Source organism: Protopterus annectens, chromosome 3.part0, assembly GCF_019279795.1.
Source record: "Protopterus annectens isolate FY-2018-M chromosome 3.part0, PAN1.0, whole genome shotgun sequence".
In the NCBI taxonomy this organism is placed as follows: domain Eukaryota; kingdom Metazoa; phylum Chordata; order Ceratodontiformes; family Protopteridae; genus Protopterus; species Protopterus annectens.
The window spans coordinates 904,621,353-904,643,810 of NC_056731.1; the positions used below are offsets into that span (position 1 = coordinate 904,621,353).

The 22,458-nt window shown below is 39.6% G+C and overlaps 1 protein-coding gene across 1 annotated transcript in view; it reads right to left on the bottom strand.

The window, feature by feature from the left end:
* The window catches only part of SPIDR (scaffold protein involved in DNA repair), a 1,727,376-nt gene that overhangs the window by 183,280 nt on the left and 1,521,638 nt on the right, over positions 1–22,458 (bottom strand). Inside the window, exon 8 of the mRNA XM_044065230.1 lies at positions 19,734–19,886. Within this exon, the coding sequence (XP_043921165.1) occupies positions 19,734–19,886 (153 nt within the window). The remainder of the gene's footprint in view (positions 1–19,733; positions 19,887–22,458) is intronic.

Sequence of the window (22,458 nt, forward strand, 5' to 3'; positions counted from 1 at the left end):
CAGCATAATGCATCCGAGATTATCCAAGTGTGACTAACTCTGGGCAAGACCGCAATCCAAATTTTAGCTAGCTACAGACTCCCCACCATGCCCCAAGATTCACACTCCTCATTTCTTGATACACTGGAAAGTATTAGGGTACAACCCAACACCCTAATAATGGGCAATTTCAACTACCGCACCATTAACTGGGAAAACTACTCATGTACCAACTCTTTCGTTCAATGTTTTCTAGAATTTATAAATTCCAACGCCTTGGATCAACTTATTCACACCCCCACCAAGGGCAGCAATATCCTAGACCTGGTCATTACCAACATGGGAAACCGGTGTTCCACACCAGAGGTCAATTCTTCGTTGGTCAGATCCGACCACAAGCTAATCAGCCTAGACATCCACATCCCACCCCCACCCCCAGTTAGGGAAACCATCGTAAAAAACTTCTCCAAAGCCAACTCCACACTTCTTAAGACAGAAGTGGCAAACTTCATGACACCCATGCAGACGGACAATAGAGGTATGACTGCCGAATCCTACACAAATGCACTTTATAAGTACTTACACGAGTGCATGGATTATGCTATCCCTAATAGAACCAAGATGGTATCCTCCAAAAAAAGGAGGCCAATCTGGTGGTCCTCTTCCATAAACAAACTCTACAGCAGAAGAAAGAAACTGTTGCAAAAAAGAGTAAAATCCCATGACTGGAGGAACTCCCTGGTCAACCTCAGTAAGAAGCTGAGATCCCTCATAAAATCCTGCAAAGCTAGTTACGAAAACAAAATTGCCACTGACTCTAAAGACAACCACAAAGCATTCTATAGCTATGTCAAGAATCTAAATGGGAACACTCAGATCTGCTCTGAGTTACAGCACAATGGCTCTAAATATACAGAACCAACTGATATTGCCAACATTCTAGCAGATAGGTTCAGTGCTAACATTACCCCTCTCTCACCCCCTAGAGGGCCCATCTCTATACCGGAAGAAAGCAAAGTTCCTATAATCACGGCTGCACAGGTAAAAAACACAGTCTCCAAAGTCAAGAACACAACATCCATGGGACCTGACAATATCCCAGGCTGCGTTCTACACGAACTACAGAATGAACTGGCACCCTACCTAAGTACCATGTTCAATCATAGCCTCACTTCAGGCTTTGTACCCACTGAATGGCACACCGTGACAGTTATCCCACTCCACAAAGGGGGAGCCACGACGGACCCCGGGAACTACCGCCCCATTAGCCTGACGAGCCTGGTCTGCAAGGCCATGGAACGTATCACTATGGAACTCATAAACAAAGACATTGGTAATCTCCAAATAGCCTGACGAGCCTGGTCTGCAAGGCCATGGAACGTATCACTATGGAACTCATAAACAAAGACATTGGTAATCTCCAAACTCTGGACCCTACCCAGTTTGGATTTGTAAAAGGCAGATCATGTCTCCTAAACCTAATTGACTTCTTTGAAGCAGTCACCAAAGCCATAGATGAGGGTAAAATGGTTCACACAGCTTATCTAGATCTCGCCAAGGCTTTCAACACCATCCCCACTCTGGAATTATAGATAAGCTCACTAAACTAGGTATAAATCCCTATGTCACAAGATGGGTTGCCAACTGGCTCACGGACAGAACCTACACTGTGAAAGTAGCGGATTCCAAATCCGACATCAGACCAGTGACAAGTGGAGTACCACAGGGTTCAGTCCTGGTCCTCTCCTGTTTGGTATCTACTTCTCTGAAGTGCAGGCCAACACAGAAGGTCTTTGGCTAACAAAGTTTGCAGATGACTGCAAACTAGGAGCCATAATCGAAACTCCTAATGATGTGGACAAACTACAAAAGGGCCTCACTGAGACAGATACCTGGTGTCAAAGCCATGGCCTGAAGCTCAATGCCAAAAAGTATATTGTCATCCCCTTTGGTAAAAACTCTGTACCCATGAACTACCACATAGCTGGTAGTCTATTTAATGCCGAAAATGTGATGAGACCTTGGGACACAGGTGGACAGTAGTCTCTCCTTTGATAATCACATCACCACAGTGGTCAGGAAATCCTTCTACATGGCACATCTCATCACAAAAGGATTCTCATCCAGAAAAAAAGAGGTCATTGTTCCCCTCTACTCATCACTCATTAGACCCATTATAGAGTACAACGCCCCTTTTGGTATGTACCTCACAAGACATCTACACAACTGGAAAGACCACAGAAATACCTCACAAAGAGGATTACTGGCCTCAAACAGATACCCTATGCAGACCGTCTCAAAAAACTACAGCTTTACTCCATCACATATCGCCTACTCAGGGGCGATCTCTCCCTAACATACAAAGCTATGTCAAACCCAGAGCTGTTGGACATGCTCCACTTAAAGAAATCCCAATCCCTCTGAGCTACACGCTCTGGGGACCTAAACCTTGTCACCACAATAAACAGAACATGCTGGAGGGATAGATTCCTGTCCCAGAGACTTCCCATACTCTGGAACAGACTATCTATCTATGTCAAAAGAGCTCCTCATTAGCACTCTTCAAGAAAAATCTTGATGACTGGATGGGAAATAGCAAATTCACCCCGGGAATCACTTCTGTGGCTCTACTCGACAGGGGCACAGGAAAATAATTTTCTTGGATGGTGAAAGCCAGGGTACATTTTTTGGCTAGGCTTGTATGGGCCCCTAGGGCCGATAGCCTAGTACCTACCTATGAACCTAAAAACCACTAAGCCTCTACTTTTACTGGACACAAATTCAATAAAGGAATTCATGCTGAAAGGGAGCATGGTCACTGAGTACATTACAACTTGGTTTGGCCTGGGAACACAATTCCCTTGAGTGAATGGAAGCTCACCACCCATGTGGCACCTAACAAACTGTCTCACCCACATCAGGGTCACTGAGCACATTAGAACTCAGTATGCCCTGGGGACAGAATTCTTCTGAGCAAAAGGAAGCTCATCACTAACATGGCACTTGTCTCACCCCCATATCTTTTATAATTCACCTTCTTGTATTTTAACCAGTGGCATTCCTTCAGTAAAGAAGCATCTCTGAATAGGATGCTTCCTCTTCAGCACCGAGGATGAAAAGGAGTTCTACCCCTGCTCATGACGCTGCTTTTTTCACAGGAACCAATAAAGAATGATCACAGTGTCTTAATAAGCTCCTTTAGGGCTCTTCATTAATGATTCAAAGAAGTCAAGCTAAAACACCAGCAAATGGCATAATCCAAAATGGTCCATTCTGAATCTAACATTCTGAAGCAAAGAGTGGGAGTCAATTGCCAAAAAAAAATATCCCAGAATGGATATTTGTTATAAAGCACAAAGCCTATCAAAATGGCAAGAAAGTAAATTTTCAACACATCAACATTACTTTCAGACTAATCCTAAATAAATTGCAAACAAGAAACGTAACGCAAGGGCTAGGCTAATTTAATGACACAGCAAGGAAGGAGTAAGGTAGGGAGGGTCAGTTGCTCCACTTAACATGTTTCCTACGCCATCAATGGGGAGCACCTGCCTTTAGTAAATGTAGGTTACTTCCACAAGGAACTGCCTTGATGATCCAGGGCCCCAAAAAGCATTGTCTTGGGATGGAATGCTACTTAGCACCCATCTACGAAATGTGTGCATCCAGAAAAAGAGAATTCTTAATAACCAAGTGTACAATTTAGACACTGTTTCTTTCTGGTGGAAAAATCATCAAAGAAAACATTAATAGACAAGACAGTAAAGTAGAGACCACACTAGCATAACACCCCCCAAGCACACTAACAGATTGCCACATGTTCATTAAATAAACAAATGCAATTAACCTATAGCTTGAACAAGCACTGTTTTGTGACCTTTGTCCTTTAGTAAAAGGGGTGAAAAGTTGAGATCCTTCCCAAATGATACTGTTTAACACAGACAGAAGCATGATTGCCTGGGAACAGCTACATTGCATGAGACTACTTCAAATGCACTGGCTACATCTATAAAGAAGATTGTCAGTTTTACTTCAAACACAGAGGGATACTGGAGATTCTACACTTATGCTCCAAGTCTATATCAAAACGAAAGATAAGCTATGAATCTGGGGAAGGCCTCCAATTCAGTTTTCATGCAAGCTGACATAACTGTTATGAAACTTTTCCAAGATATACTTTTGAGATCCATTGATACCATAAGCTCAAAAGCAAAGTTTCTACAGCTCAAAATTAAGGTCTCATGGGGGCCTGAAATCCTAAATAATGGGGAACTGTAAAACAGACATAAGAAAGCTTTGAATCGTTTCAATAAAGCAAGAGATCATCCTAGAACTAATGTAAATTACAAATGGTCAAACGGAGAACCTTTACAGAATTAATACGAGGGAGATAAGACAGCCAAGAACCAAATTAAAGGGAACTAGTTCAGGAGACAGAGCAAAACTGTTTTAATTTCAAAGAATATGTGAGACATGTAGAAGGGTTTTGAGAAGCTTTCACTATCTTGGTAACTTCATCAGCAAGACTAGGACCATAAGTTAGTAGGACAGTACAGGAGCAAGCCATTAGTTGATCAGACTTTAGGGATGGATGCATCCTTGTTTTGAGGAATAACAGAAGTGGTCCTAGCTAATTGAAAGTATTCAATGGAGCCAGTGATGCCTTGAGAAGTTAATGAAACAGGGCTGCATTGACCCCAAGGATAAAGGACATGCCATCTTCTTGTGCTCCACTGACTTTTCTTATGATTAAAGGAAGATGTGGCAAAGTATAAAGAATATCCATAGCCCGCTGATCATGAATGCATCCTAACAGTATCCCTACTATCCTAGGACTACAGAGAAGGAAAGGTCAAACTTATCTTTGTCTCCATGACATAGGGGAATGAAGCCCTAACAATGGCCTTGATGACCCAATATCAATTAGGAGTTTGAGTATTAGAAAAGCCAGATGGGGGAAATGATCCAGCCTGTAGCAATGCCAGCATCTACAGAAGAGGTGCATGTCATGCAGCACAGGGACTTGAGACATGTGCTTGGTTCTGATATGCCATGTTCTAACCTGCATGGTATGTGTACCAGTAGTAATGTGCTCATCCACAGAGGCAGGTAGAGTTGGCCCTCATGTATATGACTGTACATGTCCAGCCACTGGGAGAGGGATAAGCTGTGCACCAGAAAAAAAAATGATGGCTGCCTGCCTGGATGATGGCCTCCCATGTTTGTCTCTCACTCTGCTGAGGAATGAATAGGCTGAGCAACTGCAGGACACCTGATGGCTGGGCAGGCAAAGCAGTGAAAAAAACTTACCTTTGTCTAAAGAGATCTATGACTGGAACTTCTCATGTTTGCCAAATGTGGGTAATGTCTGGCAAATCAAATATCAAGTAATCTCCGTGGTATCCCCGAAGTCTCAAAACAACCCACTAAAGTGTAGTGAGTCCAAAAACAAAACAGTGTAAGAAACTTCTCTGTGTGGAAGATTTTCAGTCCATATATTTCTAATCACTGTATATTAATCAGATCAGACAATAGTAGTAGAAGTAGCAAACTTAAACTCGTCTTAAGTCAAAACAAAACAAAAAATAATAATAGAAAATATATAATTGTACAGCATTACTAAGTATTTGAAAGTAATCCAAGCAAGGCAGGCAGTCTGTTTCCAGTCGAAAATCCTTTATTAAGTACACAGACAAGCGATCCAAGTAAAACAAAAATAGAGTAATACTTTCCTCACAAGCTTTCTAAATATATATATATATATATATATATATATATATATACACACACACACACCTTTTATCAGGCATGGGAGTGGTTTATTGTGCTGTAAAACAAAGTGTTATTGGTACACATGTTAAATTCACATCTCTTCCTCCATCAGTGTGACATTCAAACTGGTCCTGCCCTACTTAGTAGCTGTCATAATAATATATAACCCTTATGCACTTTAAATAAAATTTATAATGATGTGGTACCTCTTATTTAACCAGATTATTAAGTAGATTAAGTCTGTGATTTTATCCAAGACAATATACAACATGGCTGGAAATATATCAACCTTAGTTCATTTGGCAATCAAAAAATATATATACATATACATTTTGCATGTAAAAATCAATTTCTATTTTCATAACCTATTGTTAACAAAGATCGCTTTCGTCCTTCTAGACTTCTTCAGGTCTGTGTACAAGAACCCTAAAAACAATCTATAAAAATATATATAATTGTATAATTAGTTAGTATTATTTTTTTTTACTAGAAAATATTTTCATATTTTTCATACAGACCGCTTAGTACCACATACTGGCCTCTTACTGACTGCAGTGCTTGGCTGTGATCAAGTGGAAGCAGCAGTTATACCTTCAATATGGCATTTCATCTTGTTTTATACACACTGTCCTTGGTAGCCCGGATCCATGATCATTTAACTGGCCAAGTGATTGAAAGTAAATTGCTTTTCTGCACGGACTGCCCCTCCCACTCACATGAAGTAGCCACTTTAAATGGGTAAACTCATATTTGACTGCAGTTAAGTGAAATAAAATCTATTTGTAGTAATGTATTTTGGCTTGTTTTGAACACATCCATGTATGCAGGTTTGTGCTGTCTCTCACGCATACACCCATCACACAAACACATGTGCAGCACTTGGTAGCCAAGATTCATAATTAACTGTCATCATGTGATGGTCGTGGTTTGATTCTTTCATGTGCAGAGTAACCCCCACTTCCATTTACTACCTTTTGACTAGATATAACTTATTTGTTTAACAGTAATCATGTGAAAGAAGTTCCACCCATAGTAATACATTCCAGCCGATTTCATATACACATACTGCCACAACCTTCCAGATCCATGCTCATTTAACTGTGATCAGGTGAGAAAATGTCCTTAGTTTCCACAAACAGATTGTCCCCCCCAAAAAAAAAATTAACCACTCCTGATACACCAGACCCCCTGCCATTTAAATAAGATTTCAGTTGCTTTCAGAGACTACCCCTCCTGTCCTGATTTATTATCTTTTGACTGAGTACACCATAGCTGTTTGACATTTTTTAATTAAAGAGGAACTTCTGGTAATGGATTTTACATTGCTGTAGAAGTACCAGATTCCTTCCCTATGCTGAGGAAGAACATAGTATTTCTACATACTTAATGCTACAAAACATCTCTGATCAAATGAACATTTAATCCTCTTCACTGCACTTGACAGACCTGTCATTTATGCTACAGAGGTCAGCACCTGCTCCTACACCAAAAACTTTGCATGGCTCCTCTTTACTTTTCTCTGAGGATGTCAACTACTGGACTATTTTTAATAGTCCAGGAAAGTGTACTACATCGGGGAGAAATGGCAACACCCTTACTCTTCTGTCCTGATTTCTCCTCATAATTTCATCCTGAAATCTACCAAAGGATAAATAGTGAGAAAAAGGGAGAAACTGTTTGGTCCCCAGAACCTTCTGGGATCGAGCCAGCATTCAACCAACACATACACATCTTCGCAAAGATCCCCATTCTAATGTTATAGTCTCCTCTTCTTGCAAAATGAATGTGTACTTATCTATCCAACACTGCATCAGGAAGACAGCAGTAGTTTTTAATCAGCAGACTATACATCTGAGAGCACAATAATTTGAAACCAACTTTTTAAGTAGTTCATCCTGGGAACTGCAGATAAACTCTGCCTTAGGAAGACAAAAGCACACAACCACAACTAAACAAAATAATGTCTCTACTTCCACTGAATGGCTGCCTAAGCTCCTTATCTGAGATTTTTGGCATTTTCAAGAAAATACTGATGCTTGGAGCAACATCTTGGCAAACCACTGACACATAAACATCTACATCTGGGAACTAACTTTGGGCGGCATGATGCCAGGGAATCTTCTTGGGCTAGGCTTATATAGGCTCCAGGGCCGTTAGCATAGTACACACCTATGAACGTATGAATATCTTTCCAGGTAAACATCTGCTAAGTAAGAGTGACTACTACTTGCCCTGGTATCTCTAGCATCAATACCTTATCTGACAAAATTCTGCTACCCACCACTACCCCACAGGGTTCCCAAAAGGCCTCAGATCAATGAGCAGAGAGAGAAATCAAGAGATGAAATAAGACTTCAGAAGGAGTCCTCACCCTTCCTGAAGTGTAGCATAAACTCTTCCAAACTTTTACACCGAGTCTTAATGTCAGACATTGTTTTACCAGAAACTATTTATAAAAGTCCTTCATAACTAAATTAAAAACCTTCCAAAAAATATATACACACTATAAGCCCTTTCTCCCATTTCCATTGACAGGCTGAAACCAATACTTCTACCTTCAACCCTAGCCTGTCAGGGCTTAGAACAAATCTGGAGAGTTCCCCATCAGCAAGTCTATAATGCCTGAAAGAAAAACAAAAGGTTAATTGTAGTCTATAATATAGCCATCCCCATCCCAACACATCAAGCAAATATGCATTGATTAGATCCTGGAGAATTATTACCTATAATTATATCACAGCATGTGTAGTTCTAAAGGCATATTAAAAGTGTACCTTAAAAATTCTGGTAAAAACACTGACTTGTGTTAAAAATCAAACTTGGTTCAATATTAACTTCAGGGTCATTGAAGCTTAGGGGTAAACCAGTTTTCTTTTACACAAGGCTAATAATCTCAGAATTAGTAAAGTCATGGATGTCTGGATGCTGGGGAGACATGCCCAACACAAAAATTAGTTTTTTCCCCACCCTTTCTGAAACACTGATTTTAGTATTACATTACTTTTTCTGTTAGTAGTGCGAGTGATGTTCATGCCTTCAGTAACATAAATCATTTGTGTCACTACCAAGGGACTCTCAATAAACTTGCTGAATGGATGCATGACTTGGGTGCTTTCTTCTGATATTCTACATATCTCAGAAATATGGCTGCTTTGCTAGGTGGTCTGTCATGATAACCTTGGAAAACACAAAGGTGATGGTGTTATATATCTAGTCTAGCAGAAGGTGACAAGCACACACTGGTGTGTAGAGTTTAATGCTGCTAATGAATAATGCTATTATTAAATGGAGGTTGAAACTGCTTTAGAAGGGTGTATTAAGGTGAAACATTTTCTCTGTCTTCCATCTTCCAGGCAGTACTTGCCTAGAATTAACTAGTCCTTCTCATTCAGCCCTGGAACATCAAAAGCAACTTCTTACTCAAAATGAACTTACATGTTAATGTACTATGGCCAAGAATTCTGAATGAGACTGTAATATCTAAATCTCTATTAGTTAATATCCAAGCCCAAAAAGAACTAGCCTACTTTTAAAAAATTATTCTTGATATTGTTCCATAAATGTCATGAAAATTCTTAAAAAGTCAGAAAGCTACTCAATGTCCAGGCCCACACCTGGTCAATATTGATATTATTAATAATAATAATAATAATAATAATAATAATAATAATAATAATAAGCCTGTTAGGTAAAAGCATAATATTGTTTGTGTTAATGTCCTGTAGGAGTTTCCTGCTTTCAGGTAAGGCAACACATATCCATACATGAATATGCACTGCCAATCTTTGCCTTTCTATTTACACAGAAATCCCTACTCGACAAAAGGCTGAAAATAAATTTATAAGATTTATACACTTAAGTCTGAATACTGAATACCACTTCACTACATTAAAACTAACAGTCTCCCAATAAAAGAGAAAGCAAACTTATTACAGAGTAAATTTATCTTCAAACTAATTTATGATAGCTATTGACCACCACTTGACAGCAAACCAGAAGTAACTCCAACTCTCTGAGAGCCCCCCTTGAGCACTAGACTGTATAGACCTCCCTTTTCACTTTCTATCACTGAAAAGTCCTTGTCTAATATTGTCCAAGCTATCAGTAACAATCTCCAAGACAACATTATAAGCACTAATAACATGACATTGGTCATAAAAATGTGAAAGTAGTACCATTTGAAGGTGTGCATATGAATGTTTTACAAAACCTGACTGAAAATTCTCACCTTACTGCACAGTTAATGGTAATCTTACTCAAAACATGGTCTACATTGCAGATGATAATCTCTCTACATTGCAACAGCCTTTCTTCCTGCATATTGTTGCTTTCCTGCTGTTTCATACTTTTATTGTGAATTACCCTTATATTTATGCCTTATACTTATTTTCCTGCAATTTTGTTCATACAGCTTGTGTGATGTTATCTGATGTTCTTCTGGTATTTTACCTTTGGATGTGTCCAGGGCACCTACACAATTAACAAATGGCAAAAAAACAAACACACACACTGATAATTGTGTCCAGACTGACACATTTTTATTTTACTAGTCATATTGTTAAAATCTTCTAACACAACAGTGCATTAACATCTGCTGTGTCCTCCATTTTTAGCACATATATCACACAGAGGACAGTTATACTAGTGTCATGGAGGAAACGGTCAGTGTACAATTTCAAAATGATGGGCTACACCCCCATTTCTAACTGGCGTACTACCAAAAGTAGGAAATGCATTTGTTCGATTCTCATTTTAGCGAAAGTATAGTTTCAAAGTTTTTAAATGTCGAAGTAATTATTAGCAAATCTGCAATATCAAGAATGTCTTCCTTTTCTGTTTAGAGTACGTCAATGTTTTGAAATTTGTTTAAGTTAGGTTTTGTATTGGCTAAGCAACGTTGTGACGTATAATGCATTATACTTGTTTGTAAACAGTTAACTGTAATGTTTGCTGCTATCAGAAACATGCATTCTATGATAGTTTAATGTTTGAAAAAGGCAATTGTAAAGGAATAGGTAAGTTTTTTCATATTGAGGAAGTGTGCTATGGAAACATTTTACTGTTTACAATGTGAGCTGTACTCTTTGTATATATAGCTGTATGTATAGTTGTATATATAGAGCTGTACTCTTTGTATATATATAGCTGAAGAAGTTGCTTATCCCATATCTCTCCTTATAAATAGAACCATCAGTGAGGGTACCATCCCTGCTATCTGGAAAATTTCTCACATAATTCCTTTACATAAAGGAGGTAGCTCAAATGACTATTCTAACTATAGGCCTATTGCACTCTTATCACCCTTAGCAAAAATTATGGAGAAATGTATTCATCATCAGCTAATGCACCACTTAACTCAATATAACTTACTAGCCAACTGCCAACATGGCTTTAGGCCATTTCATAGTACTACAACAGCTCTCCTATCTTTTACCGAGTGTGTAAATAGAAACCGCAATAATAGTATTCTGTCATCAGCACTCTTTATAGACCTGTCAAAAGCCTTTGACATGGTAAACCATAATAGGCTCATAAAAACCCTTGAATCCCTCTCTCTTGATACCAAAGCTATTCAATGGTTCACTTCCTACCTTAATAACAGGCAACAGGCAGTTCTCTGGGATAATACACTTTCATTCCATCTACCAGTCCCTCTTGGAGTCCCACAGGGGTCCATCCTAGGACCTCTCCTTTTCTCTTTATTCATAAATGACTTACATACAGCAATACCTCAAGCTACATGTATTCAATATGCAGACGACTCAACACTCATATGCTCTGCTAACACCTCCCCTGAACTACAAACCCTAACACAGAATGTATTTAGCACAGTTGAGGCATGGTTCTTGAAACGCTGCCTCCTTTTGAATGCCAATAAAACCAAACTCCTGCTCTTTAGGCCTAATATTAAGTCTCCCTTCATAGACTTCTCTATTACTTCCAACAATGGCACACATATAGCCCCTGACTCTACCACTAAGCTATTAGGTATTATAATTGAAAATAACCTCACTTTTGATAATCACATTAATAACACTATTAAAACCGTAAATAGAAAACTCGGCTCCTTATATAAAATTAAAACCTTTTTAACTCCACAGGCCAAAACCACACTTGCTCACTCTCATCTTATTTCTACTCTTCTTTACGCTTCATCCATATACACTAACCTGAAGAAAAATAACCTCACTAAACTAGCAAATGCATACTATAGCATTGCTAGATTTGCCACTGGAAACCCATTTAGAACTCACCTCTGTCAGAATCTACAACAACTAGACTGGCTAGAACTAAAAAATACACTATTACTCTCCCAACTTACCTTTGTTCATAGGATATTTTACCAACCAAAAAATACCCCTATACTTTCTGGCTTGTTGGCTGTTGGTGAAGCACCCACCAAGAGGAGAAAACGCTGAGAGAAGAAAGGAGCCACTTTTGAGACTTTAAGTATTTTTCCTCTATTTATTTGCTAAGTTTTTCTGCATAGCCGCCTATTTTGAGCATTTTCTGGCTTGTTAAATTTGATTTCTGCATTAGTAACTATATTTAGAGCACAACCTAGAGCTGTTTACTGAATTTCCTGTTTGCACTTATTTTTAAAATCGTTTTTTTCTCAAAACTTGCATTTTATCTGTCTTTGGCCTAGCACTCTTGTGTGGGGTCATTTACTGCACTGTTATAACTTGTTGATACTTGTTAACCTCTGCTATCTTTGAAAAAAAAAAAAAAATCTTGCTTTTTCCCACTTTTCTGAGATTTAAAAAAGTTCAGTTACAGGCTTGCTGTTCTTGAACTGTTTGTAAGTTTCTGTGAGGCCATTTTTTGCTTGGGCTAAAGGAAAGTCTCTCTGTTGATCAGTGGCAGTGAAAAACATTGAGCAGCCTACCTGCCCCTGTGGGAGTGGTTACTGACTTGAAACTGTAGTTTTATTGGCCATTTTTGGTCAATTCCAAAACTCCTTCATCTTCCTCTCTTAAAACCTGGTTGCCTCGTGGTTTTGGCGTCTTTTCAGGCTTGTTGGTTGTTGGTGAAGCACCCACCAAGAGGAGAAAATGCTGAGAGAAGAAAGGAGCCACTTTTGAGAATTTAAGAATTTTTCCTCTATTTATTTGCTAAGTTTTTCTGCATAGCCGTCTATTTTGAGCATTTTCTGGCTTGTTAAATTTGATTTCTGCATTAGTAACTGTATTTAGAGCACAACCTAGAGCTGTTTACTGAATTTCCTGTTTGCACTTATTTTTAAAATCGTTTTTTTCTCAAAACTTGCATTTTATCTGTCTTTGACCTAGCACTCTTGTGTGGGGTCATTTACTGCACTGTTATAACTTGTTGATACTTGTTAACCTCTGCTATCTCTGAAAAAATAAAAAAAATCTTGCTTTTTTCCCACTTTTCTGAGATTTAAAAAAGTTCAGTTACAGGCTTACTGTTCTTGAACTGTTTGTAAGTTTCTGTGAGGCCATTTTTTGCTTGGGCTAAAGGAAAGTCTCTCTGTTGATCAGTGGCAGTGAAAAACAGTGAGCAGCCTGCCTGCCCCTGTGGGAGTCTTCCTCTCCTAAAACCCTCTTTTGTGCGGTTTTGCGTGTTTTTGAGCATAGCGCAACAACGGGCAGGGCCGCCTAATTGGGTTTAAACTATTCCTGGCTCCACAAAGTCTGCTCTTCACTTTTTCCCTTAGAACTGCTCTATCTCTCAATTTAAACACCATATTCTCATTCTAAGGCCCTTCACTGGTCCAATTAAGTAATCCTACAAGTTAGCACTATTAAACCATAAGCACTACTTACTCTTATACTCTCTACGATTACCCTGTCCTCTATTGGTCCGTCTTAAATTCAGTTTGCCTGTTACTCTACCATGTCCAAAGGTCAGTCAATGGTTTCCTCTCCAGTCCAGCTGGTGAATCTGGGAATTTTGAGGCAATGTTACAACTGTCTCATGTACACGGACAACCCTCTCCTCCTCCAAACAGGTTCAAATATATGTGAGAGATGCAACTATTTAGCCAAACTGGAGGCTGAGCTCTCTCATCTCAAAACTGGTGTAACCAGTCAGGAGGAGAAGGTAACCTCACACAACACAATTCCAGTATCACATAGTCCCACTACATCAGCGAACCAAACACATAAATACACAAAAACATACTCGGAGGCTCTAAATAAAAATCTACCTAAGCAACAGAGACCTCCAAAGCAGACATCCAAGCAAACGCTACCTCAAAACAAAACACACACAACACATAACCCACAAAGTCAGTGTGCCAAGCAGCCACAGCCCTTAAGGCTGAATAACACACCTGATACTCTTGTTATAGGTGACTCTATTGTCAGACACACTGACGTCCCGCTCACCAGGCTGAATAAAGAGAAGGTCATGGTGAGCTGCCTGTCGGGTGCTAGGATCCGACACATAACGCAAGCACTCAGGTCACTCCAAAGCAAATACAAATATGACTCAGTCATTGTACATGCTGGTGTGAATGACCCGAGACGTACCTCCCTTGACTACATGAAAAGAGACATAGAGGAGCTCTCTGATCATGTAGCCCAGGCTGGTATGACCTAGACCTTGAGCAGCATCTTACCCTCACCTAGAATGATGCCACAGTACAAAGACAAAATGATCGATTTTCACAATTGGCTAAAATTTTGGTGTCATTCAAAGGGGATCCAGTGTCTGTCAGCCTGGGATGACATGCTCGACAAGCCATGTTGCTTCGCTAGGGACGGCTTGCACCTGTCACCACTGGGCTTTCGGATATTGGCAAAGGCTCTTGCCACCCCCATAGTGCCTTTTTTAGGCAAGGCTCAAAAGTCAAACCCACCCCCATAGACAGCACAAGGAACAAGAAACTAAGGGCAATGCCGCCTAACGCCAGAAGTCTTAACCTCAAGATGCACGCACTCGAAGCTCTCCTCGGTATGGAGAACATCGATATCTGTGCAGTGACAGAAACCTGGTTCAAGACTCCAGAGAGCACCCCAGCACTACCAGGCTATACCTCGTATCATGCTTTTCGGCCCCAAAACCCAGACCGAACCACAAAAGGAGGGGGAGTTTCCATATTTATCAAGAATATCCACACCTCCAGATTAGTGGCATTGCACGAAGTATCGGAGACCATCCATGTGCAACTAACAGTGGGCAAGACTGCTTTTCAGTTTATAGCATCCTACAGACCACCCTCTCAAAGTCAGGAATCCCATTCGGCTTTCCTGAAAACATTGGAGAACATGAAGATCTCTCCGAACACCATTATATTGGGTGACTTCAACTACCCAAACATTGACTGGAAGCACTACTCAAGCCCCAGCACCTTAGCCCAAAGATTCCTGGAAATTATAAACTCAAATGCTATGGAACAACTAGTCACCACTCCCACAAGAGGGGACAACATACTAGACCTGATCATTACCAACATGGGGACTCTATGCTCCACACCAGAAGTATATCCCTCATTGGTAAGATCAGACCATAAATTAATTTCACTGGATGTCCACATCCCGACCCCACCCCCAGCCCAGAAAACCACAGTGAAAAACTTCTCAAAAGCGAACTTCTCACTTCTCAAAACCGAAGTGGAATCCTTCAAGGCCCCAGGGCCAGTGGAAACTACAGCCCAAACTGCAGAATCCTATATAAATGTATTCTACGGACATCTCCAGGAATGCATGGATCATGCTATCCCAAACAAAACCAAGACCCAATCATCCAAAGGCAGGCGTCCAGTCTGGTGGACCCCTGCCATAAATAAACTGTACAAGAGAAGGAGGAAGCTACGACATGATAGAGCAAAATCCCTAATAGGGAAGGCATCTCTGATAAGTACTAGAAAAAATTACGATCCCTCATAAAATCCTCCAAGGCCAGCTTCGAGAGAAAAATTGCACAGGACACCAAAGACAATCATAAGGCTTTTTTCAGTTATGTTAGAAACCTGGGATGCAACTCCCAGACTTGTTCTGAGTTGATTCTAAACAACAAAAAATACACTGAACACACAGACATCACCAATATCCTGGCAGACAGGTTCAGTGCAAACTTCTCCACCCTCCCCCCAAAAGAGCAAGTATCTATCCCGCAGAGGGCTGCCTCCCAAACATCTCAGATGCTCAGGTGAAGGCTGCCCTCTCCAAAGCAAAAAACACTGCTTCCATGGGACCAGATGGCGTCCCAGGTTGCATCCTACATGAACTACAAGAGGAACTAATCCCTCAAATAAAACAGCTATACAATCTCAGCCTCACTACAGGATATGTGCCCACAGAATAGCGTACAGCAACAGTGGTCCCACTCCACAAAGGTGGAGCCTCTACGGACCCTGGAAACTAGCAAGTTTAGTCTGCAAGGCTATGGACAGGATCATCATGGAGCTCATAAACAAAGACATTGGGGACCTACAGACACTAGATCCTACCCAGTTCGGCTTTGTCAAGGGCAGATCCTGCCTTTTGAACCTGGTTGACTTCTTTGAAACAGTCACCAAAGCCATAGATGAAGGGAAGGTAGTCCACACAGCCTATCTGGACCTTGCAAAGGCATTTGACACAATACCCCACTCGGGCATCATAGATAAGCTATCCAGCTTAAATATAAACCCCTATGTCACAAGATGGGTCGCAAACTGGCTCAAAGACAGAACCCACAGAGTGAGAGCTGTTGGAACCATGTCAGACTCGAAACCGGTCACAAGTGGCGTCCCACAAGGTTCTGTCCTGGGACCACTCTTGTTCGGTATATACTTTTCCGAGGTGCAGGCAAACGTGGGAGGACTATGGCTCACCAAGTTCGCAGACGACTGCAAACTGGGTGCCATAATCAACTCTCCACCTGACACAAACATCCTTCAAAAAGGTCTCACAGAGACAGATAACTGGTGCCAGCGCCATGGTTTAAAGCTAAATGCCAAAAATGTATAGTCATACCCTTTGGCAAAAACAATGTGCCCACAAATTACCACATAGGCGGAAACCCATTAAGTACAGAGAAAGTTATTAGGGACCTGGGGACCCAAGTTGATAGCAATCTCTCCTTTGAAAACCACATTGCCAAAGTGGTTAGAAAGACCTTCTACATAGCCCACCTCATCACGAAGGGTTTCACATCTAGATCAAGAGAGGTAATCTTGCCCCTTTATTCATCCCTCATCAGGCCCATCATAGAATACAATGCCCCTTTTGGGATGTACCTTACCTGACACCTGCAGCAATTAGAAAGACCCCAAAAGTATCTCACCAAGAGGATCAAGGGTCTCAAACAGATGCCATATGCTGCTCGGTTAATAAAACTCCAGCTCTACTCAGTTGCATACCGCCTACTTCAAGGCGATTTATGCCTGACATACAAAGCTATGTCAAATCCAGAATTAATGGACATGCTCCACCTCAGTAAATCTAAATCCCTTAGAGCCACACGCTCGAGGGACTTGAACCTCAGCACAGAAATAAATAGAACTTGCTGGAGGGACAGGTTCATAACCCAGAGGCTCCCTTCGCTCTGGAATAGAATTCCAGTTCATGTGAGGCAGAGCACCTCACTGAATCTCTTCAAGAAGAATCTCGATAAGTGGATGGGGGATCGTAGGTTTGTTCCAGGGATTACTCCCGTGTCACTATTAGACAGAGGCACAGTAAACTAAACCTTAAAAAGGGCACAGTATACTCAAATCAAGGGGTGGCATAAGCCATACAGAATCGGGCTAGGCTTATAATTGCCCCAGGGCAGATAGCCTAGTATGAACCTATGAGCCTATGACCTTATTTCTCCCTATTCTAACCTAAATTCTTTACGCTCCTCTAATAAACTTCTTGTGAAGTTAAGCAAGTCCAATAACATAGCAGGTGACTCACTTTTCTCCAACACCATAGGTAAATACTGGAATCTTCTACCGACCACTCTAACTTCTACCACGTCACCCTTCCTCTTTAAACAAAAGCTCAAACAACATCTAAAAACACTCTGGCTATGCCCATGCATCAATCCTGACTAATCTTATGATTCTACTAATTACTCTTCTCTGAATCACCCTCTCTCACCTCTCTCTACTCACTCTCCTTGAGTAGACATTCTCTAAATCACCCTTGTTAATTAGCCTCTGTTATGAATTTATATAGAACTCTCTATGGTTTATACTTACTTAATTAATTAGACTCTTCATGAATGTTTTACTAAAGTATAACTCCCCTGTCTTGTACTGTAAAGAAAATTAGAGTAAGTGTCCTTCCTAATATATATTTTCAACTACTATAATCTAGATTAAACCTTATTTCTGTTGGTATTTTACTAACTACTTACTTTCTTTATGTAAATGACTTGTTTGTATTAACTTCAATGTGGAGCTTTTCTCCCCGGGCCTCTGCTAAAAATGGAAATGTATCCAGTTGGACTAGCCCGGTAAACAAATGGAAAATAAATAAATAAAATAAATATATAATTTCAGAACTGAATGGAGTCTGAGTATGCTGAGTTTATTCCTGGCATAGTTGGTAATATCTATGGAGCAGTAATGTCACCAAAAGGAAGATAATTACTGTACATTTATGGATATCAGCATTGTTGTTGTGTCTTTCGGCTTTTCCCGGTTAGGGGTCGCTACAGTGGAACTCCGGTCCACTAATGATTGGCAGTAGATTTTTACGTGCCGAGTTGCCAGCCCTGACACACAACCTTCAATATTACTTAGAGAAAAGTACAGAAAGTAGGAGATATTGGTGCTGCATCCGGAAAAGGAAAAATAAATGTAAAGGACGTTGAATTACGGATGTAGTTATTGATGATAACAGATTACAAAAAAGTAGTAGCCATTTTCATGCACCAGATGCATTAAAAGTTGAGGTGTTTAAAGTGAGTGAAAGTATACAGTGACATCCAGAGCATTCAACTGAAGATCCTTGTAAAATAGTATCAGATGTACTGGGAAGTACATCAAGTTGTGTTGTTAATGCTTTACTGAACAGATTTGCCCTTAAACAAACCATAAGTAGAGTAAGACAGCAAAAGAGGAAGAGTATGTTTACAAATGTGCATACATTAAGAGATCTTAAACCTGAAAATCTCTCCATTAAGAACGGTGAATTTATTATTGAACATACTGCTGTATCAGATTCAAGTGCAAATTGTGCTGTTATTACTACGAAATCCACTATAGGAATGTTGTGTTCTGCAGAGTACATTCTGGTAGACACATTCACAATTAGTACAAGAGAATGTAAGCAAGTCTACAGTATTTGAATACTTAGAAGAAAGTGAATGCAGAAAGCTCTGTTCAGTACTGATCTGATTACCAACAATAAGCTAAGTAAGCAAGTAATCATTTCTCAGAATAAAAAAAATATCTAAGGTGTGTGTGTGTGTGTGTGGGGGTGTTACTTTTGTAGCACTGTGAGATGGCTTGTGTGGCTCAGTGAAAGAATGCTGGTCTCTATGTACAAATATATTCAGCTATTAAAGCTAGCTAAAATGTTTTAATGTGCAGTAAGAACAAATCTGAAACTTTAATTCAGTGCAGGGCCAAAAAGTCAAAAATAATATATTCTGCAAGTTCCTTAACGGATGTCTTTATAATCAGTGTCCATAAAGGCCAAGTGAAAGTAATTGGAAATGACACTCCAAAAATATTATATGAATACCACGAAGGGTCTCTTAATATCTTTCATGTAACATTTTGTATCTCAACATGAAAAACCCAAATCATTTTGCTGAACAGCTTAAGTGAGTTGGTGCAAAAAACAGAGCTGTAGGCTTAAAAGTCTCACCTAGAAAGTAGGACACAGACATGTAAACTTTACTGTTCTCAAACAGAGTTTAGTCTCTTGGAATTAAAGTCAAAAAGTCAGCAGGGTGTGACATCAGCAGACAGAGCAAGCAAACATTGCAATAAAGATCATCTGACTGAAGATAAAAGTACATGAATGAAAAGGATGGCTAAAAAGTGAACAGGAGTCATATGTCATTTGTTAAAAAAAAAAAAAAAATCTAACCTTTCACAGTGCACAGCGTGTTCAAGTTGGTTGTGGAATCTAGCTCATCCAGTTTGACAGGGCCAGTCATCTGAGTGAAGTCAACCCCATCAATGCTATACTGCTGAGACCACTGCAAGGACAGTACAGTACGTTCCACACAAATTATTTTATCTGCAAATAAAACAACATCTTTAATGCATCACAGCTAAAACAGACAAAGAAAAACTCAAAAAATCAGTTCAAACATGCCATCTAAAAACCATGATTTTTTTCTGTAAATGGACTGATCACAGGATAAGTTACTTTTAGGCTGCTATTCTTTCTTGCTCGTCGTCCCCAAACATGTTAATGGAGTTAGGGCTGCTAACCTTTTCACAGGGAGAAGGTGTAGTGTTAAAGAGTGAATTACATTACAACTACTGTACTGCACTGAAGGAAACAGGACACCTAACATGTCGGATAGCCATCACTTTACTTTTCAGTTCCCATTTATTATAAATCATGAAACTTCATTCACACAGATCACAGGTAGGGGCTGAACCAGAGTGACGGTCATACATCAGACCCCGAATTCCAGAAATAAATTTCAATGGACTATGTATAAGTGCATAACTTATTCAAGATAATAAAAACAAATTACATAATTTACATAAGCAATGCTGAAGAAGGCAGTTATTTTACCATTGCCCAAGTCAAAGATGTTAAAGTTCTCAGACCTACTTTCACTTTTTTGTACATTCTTTCATTTTAGCAAACTTCATCATAATGGTTTCATCAAAATAATAGTATCATAGATACTCTGCTTTAATGCAAAACACTGGGCCTTGCTTTTCATAGCATCGGCCAAAATGTTGCCCTGAAAGAGGTACAGAGATTACAGGAGCAGTGACTACCTGGCACCAGTCGACATGCAATGGATTTGACATCAGCCACGACACTAGTTGATGCATCAGATTTAATGGGGCAACATTCCCCCTTTGCAAATGAAATTAATCATCTGTTTGTCCATTTAATCTTGTCTAGCAATCTCTCTGTATATCTATCTACCTTGATATCTAGATAAAATTAAGATGGTGTGTGTGTGTGTGTGTGTGTGTGTGTGTGTGTGTGTGTGTGTGTGTGCCTGGGGGGGGTTGTGGTCACTGTGCAACACCAAACTCTGTAAGCTCGTGTAACTAAGTTACTTGCTATTTAGGACACACACTTACACAAAGTTCAGTGTTCTCCATAAATGTCAAATGGTCAAGCCTCTTTGCAAGTAAGGTTTAGGGGGCTTTCAAATACTTCAGATTCTAGGTAACATGGCACAATAAATACACTCGGAATGTATAGTTAACTCAGACACAAAATGACAGCAGGCCCATAGTTGCGGCTGTGCCATACCCACAAATCAGGGACTTAAAACTATAATATACATAAATATATATAATAGCAAACCAGACAGATAAGACAATGATTACTCAAATTTTAATGCAATACATTGGCTAAGTTAAGCAGCTGTAACACATACCCAACACAAAGAAATTCACAAGGTCATACTAGCTGGGCTATCAGCAGTGCCTATACTGCAAAGTGTGCTGGAAGTTTTGAGTGCTTTGCCAGGAAGGATGAATTTCAAGTTGGTAAAAAAACAAACAAAAAAAAAACATTGTCTGTTGGTAAACTGCAATACTACTCACAGATGTGGCAAATAATGTTTAGAACTAAAAATTGTAACCACACTGAGATATGAATCTATTATCATTTCATTTGTTCTTGAATTTCCTGTAAATAAAACATATGTAATCTAAAGGACTGGAACTCATTTAAAACATTCTGATGATCATGTTCAGGGAAACAGAAAGAATCAAATGCAAACAAAACAGAGTAACATAAATGCAGGAAAGAGAAAGTAGAAATTTTCTAATCTAAAAAAGCATTAAATTCTGGAACCTGAGAGAATGGAACATCTGTCTAGTTGCTGCTGTCTGAATTCAGACTGAAAATAGATTAGCAGCTGACAGATTCAGTGCTGCACCTAGTACAAAAAAACACCTATCTACAACTGCACAAGTAAACTGGGAAATATAAAGTGTGCACTCTGGACTGATACTGTAAAGGGATTCCTGTTCCGCTTGGTTAGGTTGCAATCAAGCTGCAGTCTGGTTATGCTGAGGAGAGGAGTTGGGAATACCATTTTAAAAATCAGGAACTGCTACTGGGGAATAACTGCCAATTTAATTCTGTAAATTAAGGAGATGGCATGGCAATCAGGCTGCTCCCATGAGAAACGGAGAGGATGTTTACAATCAACAAACAGTATAATGCCCTCGTAAGAACTGCAACAATAAAAATAAAATAAAAATGTTGACTGTTTTACTTCCTAAAATTTTGAATTAGCTTACCAAACTTAAGATCTCCTAAAAGGTTACTCTTTCTGGTTGGCTGAGGAATTCCTGATTTGGTTGCCCTAGAGATTGGGTACTGACAACATTTGTATCACCCACAATCTGTTGCTGTTCAGAATACAATCTTCCAAAACAACAAAGAAAAAAGAGAACACTCCTTTACTGTCATTTTATATATGAACTACTTACTGTAATTATTATAGCCCTTCTTTTCCACAAGAATATGACACCTCTTCACTGAGATTTAAAATATGAATAGGCAAACATTTGACGTTGGTTAAAGCCAATTATCTATATCCTTGTAATATTTGAATTTTTGTTTTAAAATTTCTAAAATGCCATCTCTTTTCTGACCA